The 22,113-nt window shown below is 42.3% G+C and overlaps 2 protein-coding genes across 2 annotated transcripts in view; one reads left to right on the top strand and one right to left on the bottom strand.

Annotated features, from left to right (window-relative positions):
* Nucleotides 1–22,113, top strand: part of LOC308327279 (uncharacterized protein) — a 551,554-nt gene that overhangs the window by 480,495 nt on the left and 48,946 nt on the right. The gene's annotated exons all lie outside the window — the stretch shown is intronic.
* Nucleotides 1–22,113, bottom strand: part of LOC308327501 (FRAS1-related extracellular matrix protein 2-like) — a gene marked incomplete at its 3' end in the record, with an annotated part of 149,269 nt that overhangs the window by 120,726 nt on the left and 6,430 nt on the right. The window contains exons 3-4 of the mRNA XM_080781023.1: nucleotides 20,679–21,148; nucleotides 7,605–7,694 (exon numbers count right to left, since the gene is read on the bottom strand). Coding sequence (XP_080637149.1) covers nucleotides 7,605–7,694; nucleotides 20,679–21,148 — 560 coding nt within the window. The remainder of the gene's footprint in view (nucleotides 1–7,604; nucleotides 7,695–20,678; nucleotides 21,149–22,113) is intronic.

Below are 22,113 nucleotides of genomic sequence, written 5' to 3'. Positions count from 1 at the left end.
CTGGCGTTACATATTAATAAGACAAATGCACTTGGAATGGGAAATAGAGCGGGAGAAATGGAATCGGTAGGGTTTTTTTTTTTTTTTTTTTTTTAGTATTGCAATGCTACCAACGTTTGTGCACAGCAGCAACTCTCTTGAAGACAAAATGTTGCATTATGGATTTGCCTGATTTTATTCTATTTTATGTTCTTTAGGGGCATGTCATGTATTCTACCTGCACAGCCTTCGATCTACCTTTTGGGCACCCCTGCAATAGAACAATGCATGCAACCCAGGCTGAAGGACTATTATAATAATGCAACTAATGACATATTCGAAAGCAGGAAATCATAGCTTCAAATTGACATATTATGTTGTTCAGTTTGACCCACCAGTTTTGGAGATATGGCTTATAGAGTAAATGTCTTGCAGAAAACAGCGAGTTGAGAAAACAGGCTCGAAAGGTTCACTTCTGTGGTCTCTAACATTACACCTATAGCTACATGTTTAAGCATTTATTTCATATTTACATGTCGATTTCAGCTCTGACAATGATTTCAGACATGCTCTAGTATGTGAAGAGTCTGCCTGTGATATTAACTCGTTCATGTCGCGCGATGGCAGGCTCTCAGTCAAATCTGGTCACATATAAAACCGTATCTGCACTGAGTGGACCTCTGGCATGGACCTATATATACTGTACATATCAGAACTATAGCTGCTACCTTGGAACACATTTAAAACCTGGGGCTATTTTTTGGAACACCATTTTAAATAGTTTTGGGGTAAAAAAAAAATCTGCCAATCGTCCAAAAAGTGAAAGATGTTCCGCTTTTTGTCTCATAAATAAACGTTATACAGACTTTTATATACAACAACGTTCAATAACGTTCTGACATAAACAACGCTGTACCCCCTTCCAACTGTACATGCGCTCCCCATTTCTTTTTCTTTAATTGTTTTTAATATGTTTTGACACTTGCTTTGGCAATGTAACCGCCCCCCCCGCCTGGGGCCACGCACGCAGCCAGCTAGCCATGGGAACTGAAGGTATTGGCGTTTTAACTACATGGCTTTGGTCCCAGCTGCTTTTTAACCTGTCTGTGAAGGAAGGAAGGGGTCCCTCCCTGCCTCCCCCCCCCCCCCCCCCTATGGAGGATGAGTCTGTAATAGGGCCATTTAATTACCGCTGGCTGCCTCAGAGCTCTGCCCCCCCAGCGCTGGCCCAGGGCTCTCATTACCGCCGGCGCTGCTGCCTGCATGGGATCTTAAATATCAAACGACTTCTGTTTCTTTTGTGCCTTTTCCGTCTTATTCTTAGTGGGGGGGACCCTTCTTTAGCCTGCGGGCCAAAAAACTCAGCGCTCCGTTATGTAGAACGACGTGTGACGTGTGTGTGTGTGTGTGTGTGTGTGTGTGTGTTTGTGCGTGTGCGCGCGAGTGTGTGTGTGTGTGTGGGTGTGTGTGTGTGAGAGCATGCATGCCTAAGCACGTGTGTTACAACCATTAGTCAGAGTGCTAATGCTTCACTTCCCGGTGAGACGGGGGCCATAGTATATATAGCTAGCAGACGTGGGGTTTTTTAATTTCCTTCTGTCTTTTAAGTGGGAGAGCAACGTCGCTTTTTTTCTCACAGCACAGCACAGCGGCTACCTGCTGATTCACGCGCACTTTCATGCGCTCTCTCTCTCTCTCCCTGGCAGTATACACAGTACAACCCTGTAAATTGGACCATTACGGGGTCCACATTGGTTGCACTTGTACATTCTCTGCGTTACACAAAAAGCATGAAAGACTTTCTCCCGCATAAGAGATTATCGCAACTTCCCGTAGATATATGCTTTTGTTGTTTTCCAATTGTGTACGGCTGTATAATACGCGTGGAAATCAATTCAAAGAACCCACCAGCTGTGACCTCCAATATGAGACGAACCCCATATATATTGACGGAATAAATAATATTCCAATGCCGTGGTGCGCAAGCAACATTGCGGAAACAAACTCGGTCTCTCCGGGAGAAATGATTCCACGGGCAGAATTAAAAAGCGTGGCCACTAGTAAAAACACAACAACCGGGAGAGAGGCGGCCACAATCAATCAATTAGCCCGTACGTGTTTCTCCTCTCTTAACCCATTGAGGCCAGTTTTCTGAAATACCTCATGTTTCTGTATCAGCGGTGCTCAATATTTCATGTCAAGGACCCCAAAAATGTTATGTATTTGGCCGCCGACGACCCCCCCCCCCCCATCCAATATGTTGTTCCAGGAACCCCTCAGAAGCAAAGATTAAAAAAAAACGTTCTCTCTGAAAGAATATATTCAAAGATCTGCGCCACATTTTCACGATTTTTCAAAAATAGCAGACCTACAAGCTCGTAGCGTGGCACTCGGTGCCGTGCTACAAGTTTGTAGATCTGCTATCTTTCAATATCTAAAGTATAACATAATGCTTAGAGCACCAAAAAGGGGTTCCCGCCCAGAATGGGTTAAGCAGAAGAAAAAGAAAAACTAAAAATATACACGCCCGTTGTTTCTTCGCGGCTTTATCCGCTCTGCTTTTAAGTGCATTAGCACAACAGCACGAGAAAAAGAAAATGAAGGAGGAAAAAAAAAACTGATAAATGGTTCACAGAGCAAGCCATTACTCTGTGTTGCTTTTTACACTGGAAAAATGTTTCTCTCGGGAGACGGTATTGTTTTTGAATGGGGCCTATAGCTGTTCTCTTTGTCTCGTTAGTGACGGCACTCAGCCCACACGGTGACTTGAAACTAACTCAGCGGTAACCTTGCATTATGAAGCGCATTAGCGCCAGCTAATAGGGTCTAACATAGAATGTGCCGCGGCTAGGCAAACATGAAATCAGGCTTAACCCATTCTGACCTGAGATCAGATTCATACGAGGTTTCCACGGGACACACACTGGTCTGATGAACCCATTCTGACCTGAGATCAGATTCTAAAAATGTCAGTCGTTCTTCGAATTTTTCAAAAATAGCAGACCTACAAGCTCGTATCGCGCCACTCGGTGGCGCGATATGAGCTTGTAGATCTGCTATTTTTCAATAGCTAATGCATAACATGATGCCAACACCAAAATGGGTGCCCGGTCAGAATGGGTTAAGAAGCCATTAAGACATGAGGCCCATTCTAGGAAATTACAGTTTTCTGTAAATACTATGTTGCTACAGTAAGTGGTGCGCAAACCTTTTCACAACACTGTGTATTTGGCCGCGGGTGCCATTTTCAAAATATTTAGTTTCAGGGGCCCCGCAGAAGCAGAGATCTTGAGTCTAACATGTTTGCTTTAAAATGTATATAATATAATATTCAAAGATTTGCACGAATGTTCACGATTTTTGTCCAGTAAAAACTGGAGTCTCCAGTTCCACAAGTGAACAACCACCACATAGTTCATAGTTATAGTGAGTTAGTGGGGAAGGGACTTCTTGACCTTTATCAGTTATTTATTGCACTTTACTGTGATACTAGAAACTGTGAATACTCGAGCACTTTTATATTATATACCTTCTCTGATTGCAATTTAGACACAAAGATAATTATTCATCAGCCTGTGTTCCAGTTTCAATGTCGTCTGCCAGCGCTCACTTATTTGCTTCCTCACTTTCCGATCTCGCCTCTTTACCCCTGTGTATACTTGTATGTGCAGCAGTCTCTCTCTCCTGACTGGATAGAATTTGTATCCTGACCTGGACATTTAATTTTCAGTTTACCAATGAGCTGTAGAGAGAGAGGGAGACCCCTGTTACTGCAGAGATCCGTGGGAAATTCCGACGGAGCATTATACGTAGAACCGACATGCGGTAAAACAACGGTCGGACTATAGCGCTCGAACATGCGCTGCTCCCGTGCTTGCGGTTATGGTTAGGTTAGGGTTTGAGGTATACGGTAGGTTGTCGGTCTAATGACTGTCGGACCAGTGATAGTGTCGGAACTAAAGCCTGTACCCGTTACTGAACATTACAGGATCTACGGCCGTTTTCAGCAAAGACGTTTGGTGAAGAAGGAAGAAACAGAGGTCAAGTATTTAGGATTTAAGTTCATGGTTAAATGTCTGAAAGATTTACACAACGCAGATTCGGCCCCTGATTAATTTCTCTCTCTCTCTCTCTCTCTCTCTCTCTCTGCTAAGGGGTCCTTGGCACCATATATATATATATATATATATAAGAAAGCTAGATGGCTCACCCACGCTCTGGCCAATGGAGAGCGACGTTGCTACGTGGCGGCCATCTTACCTCGGGGCAGCATAACATTGTGTCTACAGTACCGTATGTGGCATACTTTTTAAATAACCATAACTTGCTCAATTTTCAAACGGTTTGGTTTGTTATAAACGTCAGAGACGTCAGAGACATACTTATATGCTTTTATACGACATTCATATGAAAAACCAAATTAAGCAGACAAGCGTCCTGAATCATAGTCGTGACGAGCCATGACAGCGTTTGTAATAAACCAACCCCGTTTGTAAATCCGTCAAGATTTGAGGGAGTTGTGACTGTTTTTGTTTGAGCTGCCATTGAACTGTAAGTCCCCGAAGCAAGATGGCTGCCGGGTGAACTACGTCAGAGACTCCGCCTTGAGCCAGCTAGCCTTTATATAATGTCTATGGAGAGCAGAGCACTGCCGGTCTGTAGTATACCAATGAATTGGTATATTATCTACAATTTAGAAAGAGCAAAGATGAGGAAGAAAAGGAGTTATACGTTTTCATGACATTTCTAAAAGCATCCGTCTCCGTCTCTGGTCGTCCTGATTCCTTTGAAAAGTTCAGAGCCATTGTGGGGCACTTTAGAAAGAGGAAAGACGGTAGAAAGACACAGAGTACAGAGGTGGCCTTGGAGATAATAATGCAAATTTGCAAGGAAGTGCTCCTCTCCAACGCCATCGCCCTCACCTCAGGCAGTGGCTCAGGGCTAGAGTGACTGGATGGCAACCGCAAGTCTTTTTCAACATTGTTCATAAATAGCAGATGTACAAGTTCGCAGCGCTGTGCTGTTTTTTTAATAGCTGACGCAAAAATGGCTTTTTAAAAACATTGTTGGATATTATTATATTTAAATATGAATGATTGAATGAATGAATGAATGTACGTAATAACTCATTCAATAGGGGGTCGTGGACCTTCTATTGAATACCCATGCTCTATAGCACATTATCACAATTTAGAGCAAATAATTTGAAAAGAAAGAGAAGAAAAAAGTAACAAATCTAGTAGCTCACAAAGCATCGGTCGCATTGTGACGTGTTTTAGGCTTGTAGATTGGCTATTTCTTCCCCAGCATTAGGGCAGCAGGTGGCTAATATGAAATTGTCTCTGCCGGGGTGGAAAGTTGAAAACCTCATAAAAAACCTTTCAGGATTCAAATTAAAAAGCATTAACCCATTTTGGGCGCGAACCCCTTTTGGTGTTTTAAACATTATGTTATAATTTAGCTATTGAAAAATAGCAGATCTACAAGCTCATAGCGCGCGACTGCTATTTTTGAAAAATCGTTAAAATGTGCCTCGAATCTTTCCGAAGATTGTCATGATTTAGAAAATCATTTAGAAGATCTACAAGCTCAAAACTATACTTTTGATGCATTCATTCGTGAGACGCTTGACTTTGAAAATGGAGATAAGAGGTTTCTGCCCCGACAGCGACGAAATACTGCATGATGGGAGAATTACGAGTCTTTGCGTGTCTATGCTGCAGAGAGTATTTTTAATTCTATTCCCAGTTTTTTGAACAAGTTGAAGAGAGAGCGTTAAGACGGGGTGACTCATAATTGCACGTCTATCTCAGGGTTTTAATTCAGCCGTCGCTGCTACTCTACTGTACCGAAGTGGACACGGGAATCAACGGATGCAAAATTGCTGCTGCTTTTTTTTTATGCATTAAGGAGCCGCCGCCTGTCAAGACAAGTGTTCACACTACTACTACACCGCCCACAAAGTGCTCACACAGAGAGGGCCCCAAATCTCCAGGAGAATCCTCGAACCCGTCGTCACTTACAAATACACATAATGAGACACGTAAAGCTGTTTGTGTGTTGCTACTGTATATACAATGTGACAGATGTACAGACGAGCACGCAGAATGCAAATGCCGTGCTTGTCTTTTTGGTCGGCCGGGGGATTATTATAATAATAATAATAATAATGCGTGGGGTTTGTGGTTTAAGATGCGCCGTCGAGAGATGCAGACTCGGCAAATTGTACGGTTGTGTTATTATTTTGCAAGCGGCGCAATCTGTTAATAATGCAAAGTCGAAGTTGAACGTGTAAGAAATGGACCCGGAAAAGGTTCAGTTTGAACAGCGTCGCTTAATTGTCTGTCGGGCAGAATTCCTCTTATCTAATATTCAAAGTTGTTGTGTGTATTTTCGGGGGAAATTAACGCCCGGCCTACTTGATCATAAAGTAGCAAAAGTAGCAGATCCGCACGCTCGAAGCGTGTTTTTGAGCTCGTGGATGTGCTGCTTTTTCCATTTGAATCCTAAAAAAGTAACAGTTTAACCCATTCTAAATCCTGACAGTTTTCTGATTTCAGTGGTGCTCAATATTTCACGTCGAGAACCCCCAGAAATAATAAGTAATTGGCCGCCGACCCCCTTCTGAAAATATGTTGTTCCAGGGACCTCCCAGAAGCAAAGATTTTAGTAAAAAAAATGTTCGCTCTGAAAGAATATATATTCAAAGATTTGCGCCACATTTTCACGATTGTTCAAAAATAGCTAAAGTATAACATAGTGCCCAAAATGGGTTAAGACATATGAGGTTTCCACAGAGACGATATAATACTGTGGTGTGTGTGTTGCGCATCTGAGCTCACAAATTATACATGCGTCCTTGCAGCGTCATCGAGGTGAATTAAAAAGCATTCAAAGTGTGCATTAGCGTTTGCACAACAAGGCGCTCATTACTCAGCCTCCACGCACCTTGGGGTATTCTCATTACTGCGCTAAAGTAAATAAAATGTGGCATAACCGTGTCTCGTGCAGTTAAAGCTGTATCAACGCGACCGCCTATGAGGAAAATGTGTAAAAATGTATATTTTGTCCCACAGTTACAGCAGCTATCATAGCAGGCAACATTCTATTATCTGCCAATCTTATATAGGCAGATTATAGAAAGATATTAAAGACCGTCTGGGCAGCAATCGTTTCACTTGGGAGGTTGCCTTAAAAAAAAGAAAACGCAACTTTGAGGTGCCGTGTGCTCTACAGTGGTACAAAAGGTTTACAGTTTCACTGCTCCTACAGCAACAAAAATCACATGTCTCACTTGTGGCTTTCGCTCAGAACCGTGAGCATTTCTGAGCAAAAAATAAATATCTAATGTTTACTTGTTTTTTTGTGTCCATGTCTGGTGGTTGGATGAAAGTGAATTAAAATGGCCTGAACGATGACAGCTTTGAATTCCATAAAAGCCCATGTGTGTCCATTAATTGACAGCCCCACTACATCCTGCAGTGAATTCCCCCGCTGGCACGAGCACTCCTTCATAGTTTACACTCTTCAAGTGTCGCTCCAGATAAAAAATGAAATACAAATACAAATGGAAGACATTTGAATGGAAGCGATGTATAATAAACGTGTTTTTTTTTTCTTCTTACCGTGATCCTGGACGGAGAAACCGAAGTGGTCGGACGTGACGTTCTCCTCCTTCCGCAGCACATAGCAGATCTTCAGGTCGTCGATGTCAGCTGGGGTGACAAACAAAATGACAGAGGTCGTCAATGTCAGCTGGGGTGACAAACACAATGACACATGTCAACAATGTCAGCTGGGGTGTCAAACACAATGACACATGTCAACAATGTCAGCTGGGGTGTCAAACACAATAACACAGGTCAACAATGTCAGCTGGGGTGTCAAACACAATGACACATGTCAACAATGTCAGCTGGGGTGTCAAACACAATAACACAGGTCAACAATGTCAGCTGGGGTGTCAAACAATAACACAGGTCAACAATGTCAGCTGGGGTGTCAAACACAATGACACATGTCAACAATGTCAGCTGGGGTGTCAAACACAATAACACAGGTCAACAATGTCAGCTGGGGTGTCAAACACAATGACACATGTCAACAATGTCAGCTGGGGTGACAAACACAATGACACATGTCAACAATGTCAGCTGGGGTGACAAACACAATGACACATGTCAACAATGTCAGCTGGGGTGACAAACACAATGACACATGTCAACAATGTCAGCTGGGGTGACAAACACAATGACACATGTCAACGATGTCAGCTGGGGTGACAAACGCTAATTTGTCATGGTGCATTCATTATCAATCATAACCAGTGGCAGCGGTGGAAAAAGTTGTCCTACTTATTTTTTTCAATGCAAAAATACAAAAGAATGAACACTGTCAAATGATTAAAACATTTAATCAGATTAATCACAGCTTCAAAATTGATTTTAATCATGACTAATCACCATGTTGCTGTTGCCCCCGCGACCCGACTACGGATAAGCGGTTGAAGATGGATGGATGCATGAATGGAGACTGGGGTCCCAGTCCAGAGATGAAAATCATAATGAAATGGCCTAGGCTACTTTCTATCAATTTAATTTGGGGGTCCTTGAAATTAAAGAGAGTTAAAGCTGAGAATCAATGGGTTAAACTCAGTGTTGGGCATCGTTACTTTCTAAACAGTTAGGTTACTGGATTACTGACCATAAAAAGAATCCCTTACCGTTATAGATTACCTTCTGAGAAAAGTAACAAGTTAGATTATTTATTTATTTTCCGTTACCAGACAATTAAAACCCATTTTTTAATGCTTGCGCAAGTTGATTACATTGTATTAGGCTACTGCCTACCGTCATTGCGCTGCATTATCACGGCCCGGTTAAAAACGAGAATGATACACACCTAGCCCCTCTCGGAACCCCCTGGGTCAGCCCAATCCGAACCGAACCGGGCTGACCCGTAGGGTCCCTGGTCATGCTAAGATTTTCCAATGCGATTGTTGGAACGCGGATATAAAAAACTCAACCTTTCTTCGATCTGCTCGCTATTACCGCGCTTTGTATTGTGTTTGATTACGGATGTGCGAACTATAAGTACCTTACATACCTCTGATAAAATCTCCTGTGTCGCGGAAGCCGTTAAGTATTTTTAATCCATGTTTGATTAAAAATGTCGCTTTGATTTCTTCTTGTTTATTTACCGTTTATTGTACCGCCTCCCGATGTGCGGTTGGCTTTGCGGGCTATGTCCCTGCCTTTGATCTGCTCCGTCATAGCTGTAGCACCACTAGCTAGCCAGATAGGCGGTACAATGAGGTGTCAATAAACAAGGTAGGAAGAAGCGACATTTTTAATCAATCATGGATTAAAAATACTTAACGGCTTCCGCGACACAGGAGATGTGTCGGTATGGTATGTAAGGTACTTATAGTTCGCACATTCGTAAGTCAATACATGAATAACCATGGTCAAAGCGCGCAGAAGTCCGTCTCATGGCTTGTTTACATTGTATTTGTTTGTGCGTAACTGGCGACAGCCCCACGTGAAGCAGGACCCAATGCAGTAAAGTCATAAAAGTGTCAGAAACTTTACTACATTCGGGTTCTGCTTGCGGGGCTAATACACACCATGAACTGACCATAGACAATATCCCCTTTACAGCTCTCTCTTTATTGACGAATATAAGTCGCCATACTATTACTAGGCTGTTGCGCTGCGCACTGATGCCCTCTCCACGCCGCGCACTGTGGCGCATGAACAACAACAACTCCACGTGGACCCACGACGACCCACGTATGAATTAGATAGTTTATAAGAAATGGCACGGCGGCCATCCTTGCAGGCAGAGCAGTGACAGTAACAGAATGAGAATCCTGTGTAGGCTGTAACCTGTTCATTTTGGGGGGCATCAACAACAGCCTGTTGATGATGAATGAATGATACTATGAAACTTAAAAAATAACTATAGTAGCCTACTCACCTAATGACGCCGCCACGGAGGATATACCTTGTTTAACGTAATTCCAAAGTGTTTAGCCTACATTGTTTAAGTCATAGACGCATGCTGTTTTTATGAACTTTGGCTAAAAGCATGTTGTTATTATTATTATACTATCACCCGGCACTTCTAGTCGAGTAGACTGTCATGGTAGCTGGCTAGTAGTAGCTACAAGCCTACAACCGAAACAACTTTTTCTTCCTCTTCAAAATAAAAGCTTCTTGTAACAATACCTTTATTTCTTAAGTGAACTACAGGATGTAGAAGACGCAGGATGTAGGCTTGGAAGGATAAATCACACAGAAGGCAGGAGAAATAAACTCCGCAGCCAGTCGGGGCTTTATTATTTTTAAATCTTGCCAACAGAATGAACAGGGACACATTATAATTCCTGAGCCGCGCGCACGGGCGTTAATTGCGTTAAATATTTTTAACGCAATTAATTAACGCAATTAATTAACTTAATTAATTATTTTTGACACAAAAAAATAAAAATGTACTTGAATACTAAGAGTAAAAGTACAAAAGTAGTAAAGTATTAGTATCAAAATGTACTTAAAGTATACCAAAATTGAAAGTAGGCCTACTCGTAATGCAGAATGTCCATTTCACAAGTTTCAAGTGTATAAAATTTTAAGTAAAATTCCTTTTAAAGTAGCAGATCTACAAGCTCACAGCCTATGTGTCGCATCGCGACAAATTGTGAGCTTGTAGATCGCCGTAATGCCGTAATGTATAAAGGGTTGAAGTGGTTAATGTTTTGTAATAATAATAAAATCTACAAAGCAACTGAGTACAGTACTTCTGTAATTAGGTACTCTACAGCAGTGGTTCCCAAAGTGGTACCTGAGGGAGTTCCAGGGGGGACCCATCTATTTTGTTCATGTTCATAAAGTGCTAAAGTGTTTAAAGCAGTGGTTCCCAAACTTTTTCATGTCAAGGACCCCCAAATTGACACTACTTAGCCCGTGGACCCCCATTTGAAAAGATATGCCAGGGACCCCCAAAAGAGAAGACGTACACATTTAGACGTCTACATTTAGATGTCTACATTTAGACGTACACATTTAGCGTCTACATTTAGACGTACACATTTAGACGTCTACATTTAGACGTCTACATTTAGACGTCTGTATACATTTAGACGTCTACATTCAGACGTCTACATTTAAACCGTATACATTTATTTGTTATCCGTGTTGCGAGGATGAGGGGGTACCTGGAAAAATATCTACCCCAAAAGGGGTACCTGGTCCAAAAAAGTTTGGGAACCCCTGCTCTACAGCACTGACCAGTAGTTCTCAAAGTTTGTCCATGTTGCCGCAGCGCAGACCCCCTATCTGAAAAGATTCTATGCCAAGTCTTGGGACCCCCCAATACAAGATTTGTGTTGTGGATAAAGTGGAAGTGAAATGAAAAATCACACCCGTGTGAAGTAAGTGGTGCAACTCCATGTGGGTGTGTGTGTGTGTGTGTGTGTGTGTGGGGGGGGGGGTGGTAGTTCCAGACCCACAGGAACGCATCCAGGGTGCCGGCCCGATTCCGGCGAGCCGCCCCGTGTCCGAAACGGTTGAGAAATGACAGAGTTACCGTGTGGGGGTCCCTCTACTGTACCCTCTACTGTACTGTACTGTACTCTCACTGTACTGTACTGGAACACCCGAAGTTAATATGTGCTTGTGTGTGTGTTAGGTTACGCACATGTGGTGAAAAACAACCATGCTGTTTTCGTGCTCAGACGCACCCAGGCAGGCAGCTACCTATAGGCAGGCAGCCACCCACACACATAGTCACTTAAGGAAGTGGTTGCACCACTTAAAAATACGTAGATTTCTCACACTTTTAGAGCATATCCGTGGTCGTCAAATGAGGCATACCTAACAATAGATACCAATAACAATGGGGAAATGTCCATGTTTGTGTATTTTTATATCAAAAGTCCATGAAGAAGGCAATTTTAATTACTCCCTGTGAACAAAAACATGCTGCGTGATGATGCACCGCTATACCCTTATGAATATAAATTAATCTGGATTGCATTCACCTGTTTGATTCCCATGGCTGCACGTTCCTCCAAACACAGCTGATTTTGATTACAGAATCACTCCGCTTTTAATCTCATTCAAGGTGACATACAATCAGTGTATTACTAATTTTAAACTTAATCAGCGTGCAAATCTGTGCTTTTGCACTGTGGTCAGCACCACTGCACTATTTGCTGTTTCAAGACACTTTAAATATCACCACCCCACTCATTTCAATGGCTGAAATGTTTTCATAATAAAGCTTTAAAAAAAGATTGAAATGATTATTATGCCCCTTTCTTTAAAGATTGGTTTTTGGCTTTTCTGCCTTTATTGATTAGTATCAAGTGAAGATTGACAGGGTATAGAAGGGGAGAGACACGCAGCAAAGGTCGTCATGACCGGGACTCGAACACGCGGCGCGCTGTCAGGCCAAAGCCTGTATATGTGACATGCGCCTGGACCACTAGGCCATCGGGCACCCTATTATGTCCTTTTAAAATAATATTAAATTATTCATGGAATGCTCGGTTTTGGTTTATTTTAAAATAATATTCATGGAATGCTCGGTTTTGATTTATTTTAAATGGAGAGAGGGAGAGGGAGATGGAGAGACCCAAAAGTGAAAACTTTCATGTTTAGCCATCGTGCGCTGTCTACAAGAATATCCTCAAACAGACGTTTGAAGTCAGGGAATTAGTGAATCTTCGCTGGGCTCTTCTCTGTCGTGTAATTGTTCAAAGATGGAAGCTGTCCTGCTTCAGTGCCGTATCAGGCCACTGTATAACCGCGGCCTCTTCCTATACTAATATATCACACAGACTCAAATCCCTTATCAGCTGTTTGGCATGAGCAATTCTCCTATACCGCAAGACGGGCATTCGCGGGAAAGTCATGCCATCCGTAATCCAAGGAGACAGATAAAGGTTACACGCCCCAATGGCTCAAACTAAACCAACAAAACATGCTTGTTGAACTCTCATCCGCAAACGTGTCAGGCTCTTTGTGTCAATAATACCACTGGTGGAAGGTAACTAAGTACCTTTTACTTTTTTTGCAGTACTTTATGCCAGTGTTTCTCAAACGTTTGCATGGATTAGTGATTAAGATGATTGTGGTGCTTTTGCTTCTGCTGTGGACCCCCTGGAACCCCCTCCAAGGACCCCTGGGGCTCTGGGAGATTCCGCTGTGAAAACCACTGCGTTATGCTTTGTACTCTGTGGCAGATTTAGATGATTATTACAATGATTTGAAAGGGTGTTTTTTCGTAAATCAATTCCTTTTGTGAAATCTTGAATATAGGACGTTTACTCATAACAGAGGCATTTCTTCATTGTGGGGTAATATCACAATGCTTCTCATCTCTCAGTACCGCTCTCTTGTGTCAAAACATATAAGCCTGAAAAGAAACCAGGTGAGACTGCAGGGATATTTTAATGACAGACGAGAGGCCAGAAGAATGTTAAAAACAGGATTCTGAAAGCGGGGGGAGCCCGCCACTACCTCTACAGCTGTTTCCCCCACCCCCCCCCCCCCCCCCTGAACCTGCGTGAATTACAGGGCTATACCGCCAGCTCCCTCGCATCCCCCCCCCCCCCCCTCCACTATTCTCTCTCTCTCCCAAACAAATTATTGAGGCTGTGAAAGGCCCTGGCCTCTGTGAACTGTAACCTTCAATAATAGATGCCTTACGAAGAAGGTGCTCATAAAAATATAAACTCACCACCACATTCGTGGTGCCGGGGGGGGTGCCCCTCTCTCTCTCTCCAGTGTTGCCAGATTTTGCGAGAGAATTAAGGCAGCCAGGTCTACGAAAACAAGCCCAAAAGAACTGACTATAATTTGGCTACCGGTTTTACGTTTAAAAACACACTCAAAGATTCTGCAGAGTCTTTGTTGTAAAGCTATACCTGATTATGGCAAAAGACATGATTATCCATTTAAAAACATCTAATTAATTGGAGGCTTTGTGATTAATTAATCTCAATTAATGACATTTTAATCGCATATCAATAGGCCTACTTGACCTGAGCAGTGAGCTTTTTTTTCTACACAAGCATAGGCAATAAAACAAGTAGTAATAATAATAGTGATAAAATCTAATAAACAGAATGTTGGAGAAAAATAAAGCGACTTTTAGTACCTACAAAAAAACGCTATGGTATGTGAAAATATCCCGTCTATAAGCTCACAATGCGATGCGCTTTGAGCTTGTACTGACACTGTAGATCTGCTATTTTCGGAACTCAAGCCCAAAGTCGCGTATTAAGGGGGAGAGGCAACAGTGCCTCTTTAGCCTAAACTCTCCTATACCTATACCTACCTACCGCTCGACCCACAGAGGAGAGAAAGGTAAAGATTAACGCACGGATGGAACATTTTTACGAGGGGGAAAGAGTTGCTTCCATTCTTTGTGCGTTCCCCTCCGAGCGAGTGTAGCCCGGGAGCTGGAGGGGGAGAGGAAGGAAAGGAAGCGAGGAGGCCTTGCAATACATACTGTATAGTCACAGTAGTGGTGGAAAGTAACTAAGTACAGTACATTCACTCAAGTACTGTACTGTACAATTTTAACTACTTACATCTCAGAGGCAAATATTGTACTTTTTAGTCCACTACAATTATTCCAACACATACAACTAGCCAAAAAAAAAACCTGTTTTATACATCTACAAGCTCACAATGCTGTCGCGATACACCGATAGTTCCCAAACCCTTTTACTTACTTTTCAGGATTCAAACTCGAAAGCATCAAAAGCAGCAGATCTACAAGCTCAAAAACGCGCCGCTTGGCGCCGCGCTTCGAGCTTGCAGATCTGCTGCTTTTCATGCTTTTGCGTGACGCTGTAGTGCGAGCAAGCAGGGCGTGGCAAACACAAAACATCAAAAATGAATAAGAGGCTTCTATAGCGCGCACCGAGCTTGTGAAATGTGGCGCAAATCTTTGAATATGTATTCTTTCACAGTGCACATTTTTTAACTCAAATCTTTGCTTCTGGGCCAATCTGCGGGGGGGGGGGGGGGGGAGGGGGGGGTGTCCTGGAACAACATATTTCCGGATGGGGGGTCCTTGAGATGAAAATGTTTGAGAACGACTGACATAGAAACATGGGGTTTTTCACAAAAGAATGTAGAAGACAAGACACTAGAAACTAGAATCGTCCTCAGGTCTAAATGGGATGAAATGAGGCGATATATGAGGCTTCTCTGCCCCTACGACAGCGACTGTGTTCCCATTCCGTTGTCACTACATCTACCTTTAAGTAAAACAAATATATAATAAATCAGAGAGCTTCTTCTTCCATGAGCAGTGAGTCCCACTCACGACGTAACGCCCTCCACCGCGAGCCTTTTGCGAGGGCACGAAGGTCATCAAAATATTTAAAGAGGTACACCTCGGGGGACGTGCCCTGGAAATGGGCTGAGTAAATAAAGACGACAGGAGGCCAAGTCTCTTTCGCCCCACTGCGTCCCGTGACAAGTTATCCCCTCCCCTCTTCCCCACCCGCCCCTCCGCTCCACTCCGCTCGCTCGCTCGCTCGCTCCCCGAACGGAACGGTGTTGCCAGATTCCGCGACAGAAACAGGTTGGCCAGGTCTATAGGACAATTTCAGTCGCCAGACAGAACCAAGGACAGGGTGTTTTTTTGATGAATCTTATATATATCGTTGGTTAAAATGGTGGTTTGGAATGGTTGGAAATAAAGAAACAAAAATAAAAAACACAACCCGAAAATGTATAAGTGACAGTGTCACTTGAAGAGATTTTTTTTTTACTTGTAATGTAAAAGTAAATGTAAAGGTAGCCTACTGGGGGGAAGCCACACTGTAATAGGCTCAATATGTCAGTTTGACACATTCAGTAGATCCCGTGATCGTTTGTGGCCAGATGCAATGTATTGGGGTCTAGTAGGAATATAGTAAAAAAAATAAAAATGAATTGCTATAAAATGTAGTCAAAAAATACATATTCAGCCCCATGCTCAAATGCCCCGCCCCCTGTCAAAAACAGCTAAAATTCCTAAAACGAAAGAAAGCAGCAAATGAAAAAAAATTAACACTCATCTTTTACTTTCTCTAATAACAACCCAAAACATGAACCTTGGTTGAAAAGTTGTCCTTTAAGTTGTATGAAATACTTGCCATTAATATAGTGGTTGCAACTGTGTATATTTGTAGGTCTCTAAATGTTATGATGAATTGAAAATGGTGGACCCTCTTGTAAACAAGTGAAATAGTTGAGTTGTACTTGAAATGTTGAGTTGTACTTGAAATGTTGAGTTGTACTTTAAATGTACTGTAATTCTGCAAACTGTTAATAAATACTTCAATCAATCTGTATTAATTGATTGCCTGCGTCCCGTGGTGGGAGTTAAGCTCTGGTTTTGGTGAATATTAAGTAGTTCCGGTCATTTTGTGGGGGGCACAGGGGGCCATGCATTAAAAGTACATTTGTATTGTTGTTCACCTATGTTTTCCACATGTGACCCCTCCCAGTGCTTTCAATCACAAGTCAGCGCTAATGAAACCAAAATACTATTTTTTATCATTTTTGGTGGTTTTCATTTTCAGCCACATTAACACAGTTGGAATGTTAAAGAAGGTTTTTATTCCAACAGAAAGTTGTTTTAGTGTCATTAAATCGTGGGCAATTACATTGCAAAAATGTCTTTGTATTTACAGTTTTATTTGCGCATTTTAGGGGAGTGAACATTCCTACACGTATTTACATAGAGTCGTTTCCGATTGGCCGTAGCTATCTTTGTTCTCCAGTTACAGTATAGCCGTGCAGTGTGTTTCTGTGATAATAGTAAACACAACATCATCTTTCGTTCATTTTTGACCCCTCTATCACACGGAACTATGTATTTGTGTCCATATCACTACGCCCAAAAAAATAGTTCCTTGTGATAGAGGGGTCAAAGTTGAACGAAAGGTCAACAATACAAGTGACACTAGTGTTGTGGATAATAAAATATAAGCAGACTTGGCAACCCATCCCTCTCTGTCCGTCCGTCAGTCCGTCCGTCCCCTCGCTCTCATCAAACACATCTATCCCACCTGGGCTCTTTTATTTCTGTCACGTCTCCTCGCTCCTCTCTCCTTCCTCCGCTGGCTCCTTATTCCCTTCATTCTATCCCTGCACCTCGTCTCGCTCTCTCATCTGTGCCCTTTCTAAAGAGTGGAGCCACTCAGAAAGCCTGTCAGACATTATGGGCTGTATTTTGCGTGTCTTAAGTACCAGGTCTTATTACCTATAACTTGAGTAAACTAAAGACCTGAGGCGTGATCAATGCTCTTTGGCTCTTTGGCCACTCAGAATAGCCAAATGGCACTCAAGTATAGGTAATAAGACCTGGTACTTAAGACACGCAAAATACAGCCCTTTGTGTCTCTCTCTCTCTCTCTCTCTCTCTCTCTCTCTCTCTCTCTCTCTCTCTCTCTCTCTCTCTCCCCCCCTGCAGACACAAGAAGAGCTCTTTCAACCGTCTCTCTCTTTGCATCCTATATCGCCAGTGTTTGGCTGTTCGTGCCTCGCTGCTGATCGGTGCCATCATCAGCTGGCTGATTCTTCTTACTTACAGGCTATACGGCGCTGCCTGGAGTGAGATGACACCGCGGCAATCGCCTAAAAGGGCCATTCATTCACGCCAAGCACTTACACAATTTTACAATTTAGCTCAGACACTCAGACCGTGTGAGGCCGAGCCCGAAGAAAATGTCTTCTAAATCCTGAACAGTTTCTGAAAAAGCCTATATACAGTATATGGCTTCTATGTCTAGTGGTGGTGCTCAACCTTTTTCATGTCAAGGACCAGCGGGATTATCTGTATTTGGCTGCAGACCCCCCCCCCCCCCCCCCATCTGAAAAAATGTAGTTCCAGGGACCTCCCTGCAGAACCAAATATTTGAGTTAAAAATGTGAAAGAATGTGAAAGAATATATATTCAAAGATTTGCGCCACATTAAAAAAAAAAATGCAGATCTACAAGTTCGAAGCGCGGCACTCGGTGCCGCACTATGAGGTACACGATCACGTTGTGGGTTTGCAGATCTGCCATGTTCACCAATGTATAGCAAATACATTTAGATATAGCATAATGTTATTTATGTCAGGATAATTTGTTGACCTGGCATCCAATAGTTTAAGTACAGATTATATATTTTCTTTTTATATTAAACTGTTCAGACCACTGATTCCAAAACTGTGGATTTATTTGGGTCACGACTCAAGAACAAATACAAAACTGGTGGTTTAGACCGATTATAAATTCTTGGTTTACCTTTGATCCTAGATTACTACTTCTATGCATTTGATCCATTACTTCGTATTTGTACCTTGCTTACTATAAATCGCTCTGGATTAAGACTATAAGAGTGTCTGTATAATTGCCTAAAATCTAAATGTTGGGCTTCGGAACATTTGTAGAGATATCTCAAGCAACACAAAAGGTGTAGTTGGTTTCTAGAGATATTGAAACCAACACAAAAGGTGTAGTTTGTTTCTAGAGATATTGAAACCAACACAAAAGGTCTAGTTGGTTTCTAGAGATATTGAAACCAACACAAAAGGTGTAGTTGGTTTCTAGAGATATTGAAACCAACACAAAAGGTGTAGTTGGTTTCTAGAGATATTGAAACCAACACAAAAGGTCTAGTTGGTTTCTAGAGATATTGAAACCAACACAAAAGGTGTAGTTGGTTTCTAGAGATATTGAAACCAACACAAAAGGTGTAGTTTGTTTCTAGAGATATTGAAACCAACACAAAAGGTGTAGTTGGTTTCTAGAGATATTGAAACCAACACAAAAGGTGTAGTTGGTTTCTAGTGATATCGACACCAACAACACAAGCACTCTATTATCTTCTTGCTCTGCCTCTGCATGGCAGATATTTAACGCTGGTACTAGAAAATATCAATAAATGAGCTGGACACACTTTTCAAACGGCTGCGGCAACAACTCAAATACCATCCTGCCAACAGCGAGGGCTGCCCGCTGACCTTTTCACACCACATCCACTCTGTCCTGGTGTATTTAACAAACCACTGTACTAGCTCCACATCAGAGGTGAACAGCTCCCCCGAGACGCTAGCAACACATACATAATTCATCCTTATCCGTCTAGTGTGGTGTACGAGAGACATTTTTGCGCGTTTTAAAAACGTCAGCCCCTCTCTGTCTCTCTCTCTCTCTCTCTCTCTCTAACTCTCTGCTGCTTCGCACTGTCGCACAGCTAATTATGATTTGATGAAGACAACCACGTCTTTCTTAAAAGACGTGGTGGTTGTCTTCATCTGAGGACGATGAAAATGTCCTGGAAATCCTGACAGTCGTCTGAAAAACGTATGCTGCTATATTGCTCAAAGGTTTTTCATGTCAAGGACCCCCATAATGATATGTATATGACCGTGGACCCCCCCCCCCCCCCCCCCCCCCCCCCCCATCTCAAAATGTTTTTTCCCTAAGGATCCCCAGAAGAAAAGATTTGATATAAAATAAAGTTCATAGCACTATGAGCTTGTATATATATCTGCTATGTTTGATTAGCCAAAGGATGCAATAATAATGGTTAGAGTGGTTAAAATGATAGTGCTGCTAATTACAAAAAAAAATCTAAATTGACACGGATGCTTTCGCGGCGTTATATCATAACGCCGGGAATTTATCATTTGATTGATAAACACGACGACACTTCTAAACGAGGCCTGGCTGTGAAACTCCCCCCCCCCAAACCTGGCGTGGATAATTATGCACATAAAACATGCATTTACATCACCATCATGCAGCGTGAGAAGAGCACTCAAAAAACAGAGAACGTGTGAGGTCGACTTCACTAAAAACGCTATATCAACATTTACAGATGCAATGGAGTCGTTATGGACTATTATATAATATAAATATAGTGTCATACATTATGCATGCCGTCGGGCAGAAACCTTTCGTATCTCCATATTTCAACTTTTTATGTTTTTGTTTTTGTAAAAATGAATGTCCCACTTCGTCGAACTACGGCCAAAATAGCCGTTCTACAAGCTCACAACACATCGCAATTGTGTAGATTGGCTATGTTCACTTTTTCATTTTTGAAGTGCATAATTCTGTCTGTGGGTTTTTATATATTTAATCAATGAAAAGTATTAACTAAGAGCTTGTGATTAAATAATAACTATACACTGGATCAATTGGTTTGGACATACTAAGGTTTCCATACATGCACTATGTACATATTGTCTGTCGGGTGGAAACCTCATATGTTCAAAACTCTTTTCGTTTTCAGAATACAAATTAAGAAAATATCAAAAGTGGCAGATCTACGAGCTCAAAATGCATCGCTTTCGAGCTTGCAGATCTACTGTACTACTTTTGATGCAGTTGTGTGACACTGTATGTACAGTATGGTATGATGTTCAATAGGGTGTTAACCCATTTAGGCCTGACCTCGAAAAAAACAAAAAAATAATCTTCTAAATCCTCCAGTTTTCTGAAATAAATATTTCCACGGTCTTTCAAAAATAGCAGAGCTACAAGCTCGTAGCGCGCCACCGAGAGCTTGTAGATCTGCTATTTTTCCAATAGCAAAATTAAAACCAAAAGGGGTTCCCGCCCCCAAAATGGGTTAATTTACAAAAAACTAAAAAATCCCCCACTAAACGTCAACATAAGATCTGCTCCCTCCTTACCTTGGCTGAACGTGTCCACGGAGTTGTTCCCCTGTCCCAGGTTGATGATGTAGCCGTGCTCGGGCTGCGCGGTGACGGTGAACACCAGCGCGGCCGGCCCGCTGGCCCGGTCCTCGGCCCGCAGCGCCTTGGGCCCGATGGGGTAGCCCAGGTGGCCCGTGGGCAGGATCCGCAGCGTGGGCGCGCCCCTGTTGACCGCCATCTGGGGCACGCCGCTGTCCAGCGCCACCACCGTGATGCCGACGGTCTGCGGGCGGCGCGTCTCGAACACGGTGTCGGGGAAGACGTAGAAGTCCGTGTGCGTGCCGTCCGTCACCGTGACGGAGAAGGAGTCGCCGCGGGGCGACGCGGTGCCGTCGTGCGCGTAGCTGACGAGGTTGTCGTTGAGGTCCTGCTTGGTGAAGGTGGTGACCGGCGAGGAGCCGTTGAACAGGAGCCGGCCGTGGACGGGCAGCTGGGTGACTGTGAACCTGTTTGGGAATTGATTGAATACCGGATTAGACCGGAAATGTGGAAGCAGCGTCCCCAGTCCCAAGCCCCAAGGTTATAATAGTTTGGGTTTTTTTTTCATTATAGTTTAGTTTTAGTTAGTTTTGACATATTTTTTTCTACCGGTAATTCAGTTAGTTTTAGTTTAGTTTTTAGAGCGGGTTTGCTAGTTTTTATTTAGTTTTTATTTTGGTGAAAATTCTTAGTTTTAGTTTAGTTATAGTTTAGTTTTAGTTTTTTTCGTACGTGGTTTATTTGTGGGTTAGGATTAGCGTGGCTATACATGATGCCGTACGGTGCTGAAAACTGAGGAATGAGGAAATTAATTTAAAAGGATTATATTATAAATATCCGAAAGGCATATAAAAATTGATAAAAACTCAAACTAAGGGTATTTTGTCTATAATTTCAGTTAGTTTTGAGGACACACAATACAGTTTCAGTTTAGTTATCGTTTTTTAATTAATTTTGTATTAGTTTCAGTTAACTAAAATGTTTTTTTAATTCTAGGTTTTCGTTTTTTTGTTAGTTTTAGTTAACTATTATAACCTCGGTCCCGCCCCTACCAGGGCCCAGGAAATGATTCATCCGTTCATTTTCCTCATAGACTTTTCAAACAGTATTTATTTAAAAGACGTTTACGCCACGGACAAAGCCAACTCCAGTTGTGACAACTCATGACAATAAACACAATCAAATAATTAGAAAGAAGAATAAAAACACTTTTTGTTGTTTTTTTTCTTTGTAATTATTTGTTTGGTCCAAAATATTGTTGTGTTGTCATGATTTGTCACGACTCGAGTTGGCTTTGTACGTCGCTTAAAAGGTCTTTAAATAAATACTTTTTGAAATGACTATGGGGAAAATGCATTGGGAATAAATGTCCTGGGCCTGGCGTCGTCATGAAAGGGGGCGGGACTGCGACGCTCTATAGTATAGTGTCAAA

This window comes from Protomyctophum bolini (genome assembly GCF_963924005.1).
Source record: "Protomyctophum bolini genome assembly, chromosome: 13".
Classification (NCBI taxonomy): Eukaryota; Metazoa; Chordata; class Actinopteri; order Myctophiformes; family Myctophidae; genus Protomyctophum; species Protomyctophum bolini.
Note: the sequence above shows the minus strand (reverse complement) of the source record. Positions and strands in the feature narration are given on the sequence as shown.